At 32.2% G+C, this 15,118-nt stretch overlaps 1 protein-coding gene across 1 annotated transcript; it reads left to right on the top strand.

Annotated features, from left to right (window-relative positions):
• Positions 1-2,617: 2,617 nt before the first annotated feature.
• LOC117109934 lies at positions 2,618-14,948 on the top strand. Its single transcript, XM_033252423.1, has 4 exons — positions 2,618-2,770; positions 7,459-7,636; positions 9,002-9,138; positions 13,522-14,948. Exons 2-4 carry the CDS (start codon positions 7,461-7,463, stop codon positions 14,322-14,324), a joined length of 1,116 nt encoding a protein of 371 aa, XP_033108314.1. The 5' UTR covers positions 2,618-2,770; positions 7,459-7,460; the 3' UTR covers positions 14,325-14,948.
• Positions 14,949-15,118: the final 170 nt, after the last annotated feature.

Genomic DNA, 15,118 nt, shown 5'->3' with positions numbered 1-15,118 from the left:
TTTCTATGTTTCTATAATTAGTTGAGCACTGTTGTCATAATCATATCAATCATAGCCCTTCAACAAATGGTCCTTTTTCAATATTAAAGAGACTGTACCTTTTTAATCATTATGATGACGTCATATATTATCCAAGTGGATTATGACTTGTTGTGGTGTGGCATGCTTAAGTTGCAGTACCTCCATGGTAACACACAATCAGCCATTGGTATACAGTAGAACTTGTTTTCTATAAATAGAAATCTGGTTTTAATATCTAGTTGCAATTGCAATAAGAAATGCAGATTGCTAGATGCTGAGGACCTGCAGATAGAGCCACTTGGTGTCTATAAATGGAAACCAGATTTTAATGTCTACAGTAGTTTACACTTTCTAGGAAATGCAGACTGGCCTTTGATGAAGGCATACAGTGCAGTGAAGAGTACAGTAGTGGAGTTGAATAGCTTGGTGGTTAAGATGCTTGCCTTCCAATCCCAGGGTCCTGGGTTCAATTCCTGTCAGGGTTGCAGGATTTCTTCTCACGACCAAAACAACTCCACTCCCTAAATCTCATATTGAGATTTAGTTTGTGTAAGCATCATGAGTGTATGTTTGTCTTGTGAAAGGGATTGTCACCTACAAGTAGGACAGTGATATATTCGCTATTGGCAATCCTTGGCACATGTATTATGTGCCTAAATAAATAATAATAATAATAATAATAATAATAATAATAATAATAATAATAATAATAATATATCACTTGGGAACAGGGTGCTCGACATTCTAGACAAAGTATTACTTTTGGTACAAATTTGTCCATATTCAAAAATGTTTGCCTTAGTAGTGAATTTGCATAAACAATTTATTTTTCAATGTTTCCAATAAGGAAGTTGTAAGCATGAGTCATTCAGAATAAGGCTTTTGGGTTTGATTTTTATCCGAAAGTGACAGTTTAATTTATAGATATAATAAGGAAATCATTCTTGGAAGAACAATTGCTAGTACATCTTTAACCGTGGAAACAAAACCTTAACAGGAGTTCCTCCTGGAGGATGTGATCATGAGAGGTGGTTGGAGCGTAGACGGGACCCTCAAGTCCTGTCAGACACAACTTGTGGACCAAAAAAAAGTTACGAAACTGCTATCAAAACCATGTAGCCTATTACTTTTAGTGTTAATAGTGTTGTTTTAAGGGTAGCTAAATCATCTAGCTTATAATACTTTACTTAAAGCACCCCAGTCCAGCATTTCAATTTCTGTTATTTTCACATTTTGTATTTATTGTCACTGCAATTATTGGTTGATTAAATAAATAAAATGAAATGAGTTTATAAATAGAGAGAATTGTGACTGGTTCTGGAAAAATCTGTTGCAATTTCTAATTTTCACACAAGCAGAACGAATATAGAATCAGATTTTTGAAAATTTTCAGTTTTGCATTTCATAAAAGAAGATATATTGAAGAACATTTCTGCAAAATTCAACCACAAAATCCTACGTAACTGAGAAGTATGCTAAAAAAAAAATCGGTTTTGAAATAAAAATATTAATAATAAACTATTGATTTTGGAATTTTTGGAAGCTGTTTTCTAAAAACCTACTTGGCTGATATCCAATGAATTAAATATTCATAACCTTGCTATACTCAACCAATTTCCATCAAATATACATTGCTTTAAAAAAGAATTCATGCAAAATATTAAAACAGCACAAACTCAATTTTGATTTTTTTTCTGATGAACAGCTGGTCACAAATATTGAAGTTAGTCTTGAAATTCAGACTATGCATATCAAAACAAAGATGTGTTGGGGTATCATGACAGGACAATACTGTACTTGGAATCTGTACATCATTTCCTTTGATGTTTATCTTGAAATGTAATTTATTATATTATTGACTGAAATTATGTAGTCAATCAGTGTTCAGTCAGTCAATAATACTGTATACTGCTCTGTCAGCAAAAAAAGTATGAATGAACATGGTTAAAGCATTAAATCATTGTTCCTTGGAAGAAAAATATATTTGCAACTCTGTGACAGGTTTAATTGATAGTAATTACTTCAAGATAATTATCTCGCATTACTGCATTAAAGTACAGTAAAGTATAGAAATGATGTGTCTGTACTAGGTTGTATATGGCTTTCACTTGATAAACTAGCTTAATTATAAAACCGTTCCATTGTAAAAATAATTATTTACATTTTAAAGTATACGAAAGCCTACCTAAGTGGATTTTAAAAAATTCTACTTTATAATTGAAATAAATATAATGAATTATAAGATTATTAAAAACAAAGTAAAGCCAATCAGTCTATTAACAAGATTGATTTAGCCATTTTCAGGTCATATCCATCTTAGTGTTAATCTAGACATTATAACTTTCCATAAATGCTAACAAGACCTTCCTTGTTGCACGTTTAGTAAATTAAATTCAAGGTAAAATACGTAGGAAGATACAATAATTATAGATTACTGTCATCACATTAAAATTTTATAGGTTTATACATTAGTCACAATAGATTAACACCATTTAAGCATTATATTTCATAATATGTAGAAGCATGAAAAAGGAAAATGAAATTAATTCTTATTGGCAACCAAATTCTAATTAAGGATTATTTTGTTCTTTCAGTCCTTTCAAGGAAAGCAATGTTGTTTTCACTGACAGTACTCCCAGCTTTGCAAATGGCTATATTAAAGTTGAATTCTATATTAAATTGACCGGAATACAGACAGTTTTTCCCGGAGCACAGCCATTTTATGTGATAAGAAAATCCTCCCTTATAAGTAAGTGTGCGTCACTTTGTTTATATAGTAATTACAGTATAGACGTACTGTAAGTCTTATACCCTATTCAGACTACACTCTGTTGCGATCGGTTGCAATGTAATCGTAGTAATCCAAAACTGATTACTCCCAATCGCAATCAACAAGCACATTCAGACCAAATCAGAGACACAAAAAACTTAACATTGGAATGCGAGGTCAAACGGTATTATAGCTGGCCATAGGCTATGTTCACACACACGGCGTAAGGCTGGCTTAAGCATGGCGTAGCGTACGCCTTTGTGTGTGAACTGGGCAGTGGCGTTGTTAAAGCCACTCACTACGCCACGTCCTTGACGTTATTAACACTACCTGCAGACCCCAGATTAGCTAACGCCACTGAGCTAACGCCAGTGATGCTTGAATGGTTTTACCTCATTTCAAGAGATTGACCAATCACGATTGCAATATTAGCTACTTTGGTCTCTTTTCTGTGCTCTCTATAAATGAAATAGTAAAGGGGTTCTTTTTCTATTGCATTTTAATATAATGTATATGATTTGTTGATTGTGTTTTGTAAGATATTTTAACATATTTAGACTGTCTATTAAAACCTGCAACACCAACAATGCTAGCTGAAAAATCAAAGCAAAATTGTTCATTTAAAATACAATAATCATATTATAAGTTCACTTCGAACAATTCACAGATTTAAATGTTTTACTGATGCACTGTTAATTTTACTACAGTTAAGAACCCGTACATTATTTAAAACTTAAAACTATTCCCCCATAGGCCTATATTACTACTAGTTTAACGCCAGCGTTAATATAGCGAACGCCGTTTCTGTGAACACTTTGGAATTTTAATCCGTGAATTAGCTTACGCCTGGCGTAAGCTACGCCAGTCTTACGCCGTGTGTGTGTGAACATAGCCTTAGGTGGTAGGCCTGTTGACTGACCTTAGCCAATCATTGCGTGTGGAATTCGTTGCTATATATTCAGTGGAATAAACACAGATTAATGTTGATTTTACGTTTACCACATACGTTCATTAAATGTTGTAAAGTTAACGTTGTTTGCTCATTACAATAATGTTTCCACAATATTTTTGTTAACAATAAACATTATTCTTATGTTACATTAACGTTGGTGTTTGAATGTTGGTTTAATATTACCACTTCAACGTTTACTCAACGGCAATCTACTTGTGTTCGCACAACGTTACATTTTGGTTACTACTGATCTGTAAAATAACGTTATTCTAACATTACAGTAACATTTGTATTTGAACATTGGGTTAACGTTACCACTCTATCGTTACACCAATATCACATTGTTTCTACGATGTGATATTTTGGTTATCAATAAATGTTATTCTAATGTTTCATTAACGTTGGTGTTTGAACGTTGGTTTGGCGCTCCCAATCTAACGTATTTTTAACGTTACATGTTTGAAAATTAATTTTTTGGTTACTCTTAAACAGAGAATTAATGGCATTCTAACATTACATCAACGTTGGCATTTGAATGTTAGTTCAATGTTGCCAGCCTAACTTTTTTTAGACGTTAATATGTTTGTAACATTAACGTTACCATTGAATTTTGGTTTGTGTTAAACGGTACAATAACGCTCTTCTAACGTCATATTAACGTTGGTATTTGAACGGTTAGTTTAACGTTAATACCAACCTAACATTGTTTGAACGTTAATATGTTTTTTAATCTAATGTTATCAGAACGTTAAATTGTGGTTACTATTAAACGGTGCAATAACACTATCTAATGTCACATTAACGTTGGTGTTGGAATGGTCAGTTTAATGTTACCAACCTAATATTTGTTATTTTAACGTTAACACAATGTTAAATTTTGGTTACTATAAAACGGTACAATAACGCTCTAACGTCACATTAACGTTTGTGTTTAAGTGTTGATTTAAATTACAAACCAAATGATTTTTCCACATTTCCAAATGAAATAAATTATTATAATTGAAGTAAATCTTAACACATGTTATTTTACACAGGAATTTTCAACACATGATTCCAATTTTCACTTCCACAGCATAGAGTGTAACTCCAGCTTTCAAATCATGTTCATAATTTTATGATCATTAATTTATCATTACGGAGTTCTTGCTGTCTCACCTTTATGAACTACAAGTTTATAAATTCATTCACTCTACAATATAGTGACATATGCAATGGAAGGCGATCCAGTCTTATTTTGAATACATAAATTTACTATAGATAAATTGCATTCTAACCATTGTTTCGCAAACCATGTGTTAACGTTTATTTAGGATTTTATATACGTTCACATAACAGTTAGTATGCGACCAGGTATGCGAACCTACTTTTAACATTAAAATATGTTTTACATTTTAACCATTACATTGTACACATTCAACGTTACAAATATGTGTGAATTATAATTGTTATTTCGTGAACTATGTGTTAACATTATTTATGGTTAAACTTACATGCACATGATAACTATTAATATGCGAACCTACTTCCAATGTTTAATGTATGTTTACATTTTAACCATTACCTTAAAAAAAAAACGTATAATCTACTGTACACATTTTGCACTCTAAGCTTTATTTTGCAAATAATGTGTTAACCTGTATACTTTAAGTTTAAATATACGTTAACATGATAACCATGAGTTTGCAAAACCTACTTTCAACGAAGTAGGTTCGCATATTCTGCCCCACCATGACAAAAGGAAGTAACTGACAATTTTTCAAAAATGAGTTTTTTAGTCACTATCAAAGAACTAATAATTTAGAACATATTGATATATTTGAGTATGCTCAAATACCACTAATTAACAAGTAATTAGCAACACAAAAAGGAAGTAAGAGACTAAAAATACAGTAACAACCACCATTTCATTCTGGTTTATTATTAAGAACAACAAAAATTGACATTGCAGTATTGAACTGAATTGCGTCAATCTAAACAGAATTAAGTAAAGACAAACAACATTAACAGAACAAAGCACAACACAGTATATATACATGCGAAAGGTATACAATATAAAAATTGCAACAATTACAAAAGACCACACGCTCATGAGCAATGAAAAATTCAAGTCAAATAAAAAAAATTACAATAAAATTTATTCCTAAAAAAAGATCATTAAGAAAAAACACCAGAAAAGGAAGCAGGGGACAAATCAACTTGCTCCATATTCCTTAATTACTCAAAGCAATGCAAACATCAGTTGCTTCTTTTGTCATGGTGGGGCAGTATAAAAGCTGATCAAAGGGCGGATGAACTCCTCTGAGCCAACGGCCAAACCATGCTTAGTTTAAAGAATAGGATTAGTTTAAATATTTAGTTCTTTGTACGGTTGTTCATATTATGTTAAGTGCATAGAGGTCTCCATAATATACGCTCTATATGTTGACCATTATTATTACTGTATTACAAAACATCAATACAATATACCATTTATGTTTTATAGCATACTGAAAAAGGAGAATTATGAAAACCAATAAAAAATTGTATTTATTATATTTGTGTATAAGAGGCCAAAAGAGAGATATGTAGTAACTGTAGGTTATTATTGTTATTGTTGCTAGTTATTTGTTACTGCTGTATTATATCTGTCTTTCTACCAAGTGTATCGTCAAGGGCCTCCTGTATTTATTTCTAAAACGATTACTTTGTTTCTCTTTATATCCAGTAATAAGAATTCTTTATTTAAAGTAAATTACATTTTTTTACAGCAGAAATTTGTACAGTAAATCGTATTTTGCATTATTGAATTTCATTGTCTGTGTACTATAGCTCATTAAATGGTCATAAATTTTATGACCAAGGCAACCATTACTTAATTATTACATATTTTTACTGAATTGTACCGAATTGTATGTTTTGTTATGGATACTAGTTGACAATGGATAAGGATTTGGTCATTGCAGTTATTACTACTGGTTGTAATATTCACCCAGCAGCATTCTGGGTTAAATATAAGCCCAAAAATAATTCTTCCCAAGCCTTTTATAGGGCCATTTCAAGCCAAAAACAAAACAACTGCATCTTCTCTCTAAATTTTGTGCATAATTTGCATAATTTTATCTGATCTTATCTTGGCGCTTTGTTAAATATATTTAATTTGATTTTGTTGTACATTGTGATAGCCATCGGCATTGACTTCCGTGAGACAATTAATGACAATGTAGTAAAAACATGCAAATATTATAAATTTGCAGGAGAATGGGTTATGTTGGGAGATTGTTGCTTGCGTGCGGGAGGCCGTCCCAATTTCTGGGAGACTCCCACTAATTGTGGGAGGCATGAGACCCCTGGGATTGTTTCCCTGTGTAATGCTCAATCACCACCCAAAAGGCTCTACTGGAAATATATCTTTTTTAGACTTTAGTGGGTTGTCCTTGATACCGAATAAATCCATCCATCCATCGATCTAGTGCTTTTTCTAGCATGATGAAAGCATGCAACATAAATTATGACAATTTAACATTAAAAGTCATTTACAGCGATAATGTTTGTAAGTTTATTTGACTATAGTCAATGCATATGGTGTAGAAATTAACATTAAATTGATTAATTATTTGTATAAGGTGCTAGGAAATAACATTTTTGGTCAGAGTTCCAAATTACTTTTTTTCTGGTTTCTTTCTCCCTGTTTTAATATCTGAAAATAATTTTTTTTTTTACTCTTCATATTTTCTAGATATGACTGAAAGTGGAGTGGCTGAATTGAACTCTTCATTGGGATTTACAACATCATTTATTGATGGCGAATTGATTGCTGGAGGAGTTGATTACTCAATGGAGAAGATTGTCTTACCAATTACATTTATTGTGTTTCTGATTTTGTTAATAGTAGTCTACGCATGTGAAAAAACACAGTATGTTATGTTCTGTTATCTATAAAATGGGAGTATTCAAAATAACCTTATCCTTATGATAAGATTAAAAAATGATTGTGTTCAAAGTACATTGTAAATATTTTAAATCAGGGTTCATCGGTTAGGATTTAGTACAGACAACCTCTATACTTAATTCTGAAGTATGGTCAACCATCAGTCACTCTCATTTGCTGGTTAAATGGTAACCACTGGGCTATAGTCCATGGTCAAGAAATCTATATTATAATTATGCTTATTTCAAAGCCTACAATCGCAATAAGAAACAAGTCAACCGAGGGCCTTAGACAACGTGTGGGATTCAAAACATAGATCATCGAAGTCATCTCATTTAAAAATGAATACAATTCCAAATGTCAGCTTAATTGAGGGAAAAAATTATGACTTAAAACAGTCGTTTTCCACCAGATTAGCCGACTGTCAATGACATGTCATGAAAATTTATAAAAATTATATGAAACTGCTATCAAAACCTGGTACCTGAACTACCACTGCATTTCTGACATTATGTAAAGAAAATAAATTGAGCGAGATAGCATTCTATCATGCATCATATATTCTTTTAGTGGTCCTATTGTTCTCTTTTTCGAAACTAATTGTGACAGTCACATGGTAACCAAGCACGCGACATTCACACACCAGAGGGTAAGTGAGCGAAGCAAGTGCACCCTCTACTTGAAATAATTTATTAAATCTTTGAAACATCATGCAAGTATTAAGGGCAAAAAATTTTTTGGGGGAAAAATGTTTGCCAAAAAAAAATAATAAACCATTGATTTTCAAGTTGGCCTGCAAATGAGATGCATGATGACATGATGTGCAGAGGTGTGCTTATTGGGAAGCACCTTAATCATTGTAGAAAGGCCCTTATAAATCATATTATTATTATTATTATTATTATTATTATTATTATTGTTATTGTTATTGTTATTATTGTTATTATTATTATTATAATAGTTGTCAATAATATTTGATAATGATGTCAGTGGTGATGATTGGTTGGCTGTGGTGTTGATAGGATAATGCTATTTGACAATGATAGTGATTGCTAGTAAAAAAAAAATGGTCAGAGAAGATCTTTATTATTATCATTATTATTGAGTGGAATGATGATGATACAGTTAATTACAATGAAAAGATGGTATACCGCTACAACAGAGCGCACTAGATTATTAATATAATTTACTGTATTGTCATCGTTTTTGCCATTCTCGCCATGGCGGTTAGCTACAATATTATTACAATACAAAAATTATACAAAATACTATCAAATATTTAATCAATATTATTAGAATAATGAACTAATAATAATATTTTGTTGCAGTAAATAATTTTTTTTTCACTTAGTGATGAAATAGAGGAGCTAAAAAGAAGGCACGGGCATGGAAGCAAGACAAGGGTTTCTCCTGGTATAGAAATGCACAAGGTCGACAATCAATGCGAGACAGAAAATCATAAAGGTGACAAAGATATTAGAATTAGAGGTATGATTGTAGTCCTTGAAGGCTATTAGCAATGTGAGAGTAACTAAATGATGAAGTATGGTTTTAATAATAATGTGTATTTCGTGCTATGCATTAACTATTGTAATCAATGGACCGCACGTACAACACAAAAATGATTTGCATTATGTCACTTTGCTAGTCGAGAATGTCCACATCTTTATTATGTATAATAATATCATTCATGTTTTTCTTTATTTCAGAATTTCAGATCTATATACAGTATAAAATCAAATAACAATTACAAACTACTGTACAAATAGCACACCTTCCCTTTATTTTTGAACCATGTTCTTATATACCAAATTATGTATTTCATTATAATATTATACAATAAGTTTTTGCATGTATTGTAGTAGAATACAATACAATTCAATACAATACAATATAATACACATACAATATAATCCAATATAAATTGTTCTTATGCTTTTAAGTCTATTACCTGCTTTGTTGAATATTTTAAATTACTTCTTATATTTTACAGGCTACAGAATTTCAAATTTTAACAATAGAGAATAATTTAGTAAAATAATAATAATAATAATAATAATAATAATAATAATAAAAATAATAAGAATAGTAAGAAATATTTTATCAAAGTGCACCATAATATTAATAATAATAATAATAATAATAATAATAATAATAATAATAACTTTATTTTGAAATGGAAAAACTGTATTAACAAAAATCAGTATATACAAATTAAGGGTTTCATTTAGTACACTTTAATATCATTATTAGTTCACATACTTTAGAATATTCTAATTCATAATAACCTGAGTTTATATGTTCATTGCACAGTACATTTCATAATCTACCAATCTCAAAGTCTTGAGTCGGTTCATATCCTAAATTATTCAAGAATTATTTTTTGTGACAACAACCTTCTATTACTCAATTGACATAAAACTCTAGTTACTGTTCTTAAAACAAGTACTGTTACAATTTACTCAATAAATAGTAATAATCAAATATAATATTTTTAATGCTTTTCAAGACTAAATCAGTAATTTATAATAAATAAGCAATATTCATTATATTCTACATTATTTTGAATAAATATTTCCCTTAAAATTAGCTATTATTTTAAATTCTTTCTCAGAATGTCATGAGTGATAAAAAGTCTGTATTACTACATAATCATACTGAATCCTCATGATAAACAATCCCTATACTCTTGTGTTTAAATCCAAAACAGACTATCCACAATATCCAAAAATAAATAGCTTTTTGTTATTAGTTGTACCAATGACATTAAATACATGCTTCAAACAATCAACCAGTCCTTAAAGTCAATATACTGCACAACATATAAACACATAGTATAAAAATTACAAGGACTTAATTGTTCAATCATGTAACAGTTAAAATTACAAAGAGCGTTCTTCAACAAGTTCGAGAAGGTTTTACGTGTAAAATTTGTTAATTTTAATTGTTAATTAATGGAAAACACAACAATTTGGCATGTAAAATAAGATTGACTTAGAAGTTATTCGACTTAGGCACAGTCGACTCAGGCAATTGTAACTATATATAGACAAATCCAAGTGTTAGATTTATTTTAAAACAAATGTTGATGTAATATTCCATTAATCATTTGTATTGAATGATGTTATAAAAGTGTAGTATCCATTTGACCATTTGAAAGTGTTGTATGTGTTGAAACAGCACGGTTATGAAACATCACACCATACTGTACAAAATCTGCTTCAAGACAGATGTTGCTAATTAGTAATACATGTCACAATTGCCCAGGCACTCAGGCAATTAAACCCATCATCTTGAGGTGGAACCTCAACACATTGCCACTTAAGTCACATCACTGCAATTTAATGAATTTTTTTCTCTTTTGTGGACTTGCACAGTCATAGAAAATAGCAAATGGAACGAAACACAAGAGCATGGTAGTATATAGGTAAACATAATTAAAACACCACTAACGCCACATTGCAACATGGTTGCATACAATTTGTTTTTATCATTATACCTACTTCACAATTAACCATTATTTATCATGGTAAATTAACTTGTTTTTAATCATACACTATATCAAATGCATGTTATCATATTGTTAAATATATCAGTATCTTTATCCTAATAATTAAAATATAAAAGCACACCATCTTTTAGAAAACATTTATGTTTCACGTAGCGCAATCCTCATTTTATTCCCATAATTGAATATGCAGTGCCTGCTTGACTACCCTAATAAAATATCACATCTTCAGCCTAGAAAAATATCACTGTTTCACTAGTGCGTGCTTTGGCAAGCTGTGGAATGAACAACCCTCATATCCTGACAGCAATTAACTCTCAGTCATTAGCATTAAAGAACTCGGTAGGCCTACACTCTTTGGAAAAGATTGTCTCCCAGATGTACTGCCTCCATTACCACCAAAAGGACTCCACTAAAAATAAGTCTTTGGCATCCATGGTGTCCATGACACCGAGTAAATCCAATCCAATTATGATGACGTATATCTCTGCTGCTGCAGTAGCCAGTAACATACTGTTATAAAGGAGATGCTGTGAAGTCAAGGACTCAGTACTGCTGTAGGATTTTAATTTTAATTTACTGGGTATTCCATTATTGCCAATTATATCCTTTTTTTTTTTAACATCCAGCATGGTATACCCAACATAGTATTACCATAGTCAAGACATTTTGAATGGTATTTCATTGACAGTGGCATATGCAAGGGCCTTGGAGAAGCAGGCATGTGCTCCCTAAATTTTTAAAAATTCTAAAAAAATATGGAGACGAAAATTAAATATATCCAAGTCCAAGAGTGCAATTTCCGGCAATCTAGATGTGCCGTAATAATAAATTTTCTTAACACCTCAGTCCCAACCATGCTGGCCTGAGGTGTAGGCTGTCCATGTAAATGCCTTCTCTGGGCCCCTCTCCTTTGAATTCCTTGATCCACTACTGACTGAAGTATATTGTGTTCATTTTAACATTCACTCATTGTTTTGTTTCAATTGTATGCTTGCAACATAATTTAAAACCCAGGCTAACATCTCATAGTGGTCACATTTGTTTTTAATCATACACTATATCAAATGCATGTTATCATATTGTTAAATATATCAGTATCTTTATCCTAATAATTAAAATATAAAAGCACACCATCTTTTAGAAAACATTTATGTTTCACGTAGCGCAATCCTCATTTTATTCCCATAATTGAATATGCAGTGCCTGCTTGACTACCCTAATAAAATATCACATCTTCAGCCTAGAAAAATATCACTGTTTCACTAGTGCGTGCTTTGGCAAGCTGTGGAATGAACAACCCTCATATCCTGACAGCAATTAACTCTCAGTCATTAGCATTAAAGAACTCGGTAGGCCTACACTCTTTGGAAAAGATTGTCTCCCAGATGTACTGCCTCCATTACCACCAAAAGGACTCCACTAAAAATAAGTCTTTGGCATCCATGGTGTCCATGACACCCAGTAAATCCAATCCAATTATGATGACGTATATCTCTGCTGCTGCAGTAGCCAGTAACATACTGTTATAAAGGAGATGCTGTGAAGTCAAGTACTCAGTACTGCTGTAGGATTTTAATTTTAATTTACTGGGTATTCCATTATTGCCAATTATATGCATTATTTTTTAACATCCAGCATGGTATACCCAACATAGTATTACCATAGTCAAGACATTTTGAATGGTATTTCATTGACAGTGGCGTATGCAAGGGCCTTGGAGAAGCAGGCATGTGCTCCCTAAATTTTTAAAAATTCTAAAAAAATATGGAGACGAAAATTAAATATATTCAAATTTAAGTCCAAGAGTGCAATTTCCGGCATTCTAGATGTGCCGTAATAATAAATTTTCTTAACACCTCAGTCCCAACCATGCTGGGCCTGAGGTGTAGGCCGTCCATGTAAATGCCTTCTCTGGGCCCCTCTTCTTTGAATTCCTTGATCCACTACTGACTGAAGTATATTGTGTTCATTTTAACATTCACTCATTGTTTTGTTTCAATTGCATGCTTGCAACATAATTTAAAACCCAGGCTAACATCTCATAGTGGTCACATTGTTATTTGATGAAAATTGCAGTTTAAAAACTGTATGCGCATGGTGATACCTATTGGCACTGACTAAAAACATGATTATGAATTGGCAGAGAGTTTATTTTCTGGAGATCCTTGCTTGCCTGCGGGAATGTGGGGGCTTTGCGACTTGCAGAGACTTGGGACCCCTGGTATTGCCAAGAAACTAATATCAAACAATCAATTTTAACAAATTTGATAATATTAATGTTGCAACCATTTCTGAAGAGAGGCAAGATAAGACCCTCTATCCCTAATGATTACTTTTTTTTATTATTATTAATTTTGCAGATGACAGTCAGAAACACCAACAGTTCTCTGCAGATTCTTCTGACTCTAGTTGCGATGATGTCGATTCTCCAGGTTTGAACCCTGAGTCAAAATACAACGACAGTGTTTATGGTCACCATGGACACGTTCCTCGAATTGGATTACCTACTGGCCCAACACCATACGCCTACCCAAGAAGGCCTGTCAAAGTAAAAAACCTGGAGGAATCGCCGCCACCAGGCTATGATGAACCACAACAGAATGCTATACCTGTACAAGATCCACCTTCTCAGAAACAAACCGTGGAAAAGCCACCTTTGTTGGAGTCTGTGGTAGGGCCACCTGCAATACAGCACACAACACCTGCAAAACAGTCACCAGCTCCTACTAAAAGATTACCTCCTCTGATTGCAGTCAATAATTCAGATGCTGTGGAGCAATTGAATGGAGTTCATCAACCAATGCAGGCTGCCCCAGTCAGAACCAGAGGGCATCGTCAAAAACCTGACAAAGCAACTCCAAACGGAGATCAAGCACCAGCAGAAGAAATCAGTCAGCCTGTTCTAAAAGATACACCACCATCAGACCGTGAAATGTTTGTTGAATTGCAGACAAATGCTTCAAAATCTCCCAATAGTGAGGTTAGAGAAGCACCAAAAAAGAAACACAAGAAACATAAGAAGAAAAAGCACAATACGGGTGAAGAAGAGGAAGAAGAACTATGCGGTGATGATGAAATGCTACAGAAAAGAAAGAAACATCGCAAAAAGAAGAAGAAAAAACATCGCCATAGACACTCTGATGAAGATGATGATGAGAATTGAGAGAGGAGAATTTTTTTCAGCATTCAATGAAGATTAAATGGTTGTTCAAAATTTGCTCTTATACAAATCAGTTGTAACATTTCGCCAATATCAGTATCATCTAAATCAAAACATATGAAAAAAAGATGTTCTTTATAATTTAGCAAGGGGGTATTATTATTTATACTGCCTTATTTATAGTATTTGTTTTATGAATATGTTGTAGGTCCAGAATAAGTTTATTTGTATACGAACATGAGAATGAAGATATCGACAAACATGTGATATAGAATATTTTTATCATTAACTAAAATAGTATTGATAAAAATACAGTAGAACCCCTACTAAGGGGACACATTCGGGACCAAAAAAGTGTCCGCATAGGGCTGTCCCCTAAATAGGTGTTGGCTTTAGTGTTAAAATATATACTTTCACTCGTTTTATGACTAAAAAAGTGTCCCTTAATAGGGGTGTTCCTTAATAGGGGTGTCCCAAAGTAGGAGTTCTACTGTACTAGTAAACTAAATAAGGTATTATTATTACTTACTTACTTATTTGTGTTATTTAATATCATTTTCACTGAAATTTCTATTGAATAATCACCATCTTGTCACTTCAATATCATTCATTGATGCTAATAATTTTATTATTGCCATTAAATGATAGAACCTCAAATTGGAATGAAAGTAGTAATAAAAAATGTATAATTTGCGATTTAAATTCTGATGAAAATGTTCGCCATTTCCTTTTTGTCTGTCCAGCACTTCAAAATATACGTATTAATGAAAATTTTAAATTACGAAGTGAATTAGAAC

The sequence above is a fragment of the Anneissia japonica genome, unplaced genomic scaffold (genome assembly GCF_011630105.1).
Source record: "Anneissia japonica isolate Jap-2015-1 unplaced genomic scaffold, ASM1163010v1 scaffold585_len4108843_cov191, whole genome shotgun sequence".
In the NCBI taxonomy this organism is placed as follows: Eukaryota; Metazoa; Echinodermata; class Crinoidea; order Comatulida; family Comatulidae; genus Anneissia; species Anneissia japonica.
This window is presented reverse-complemented; position numbering and strand designations above follow the sequence as displayed.

Excerpts from the sequence above, each read along its gene's own strand:
- LOC117109934 (XM_033252423.1), top strand. The coding sequence starts at position 7,461 with ATGACTGAAAGTGGAGTGGCTGAATTGAACTCTTCATTGGGATTTACA. Across the intron at positions 7,637-9,001 it reads TACGCATGTGAAAAAACACA|TGATGAAATAGAGGAGCTAA; the intron begins GTATGTTATGTT and ends TTTTTCACTTAG. Across the intron at positions 9,139-13,521 it reads CAAAGATATTAGAATTAGAG|ATGACAGTCAGAAACACCAA; the intron begins GTATGATTGTAG and ends TTAATTTTGCAG.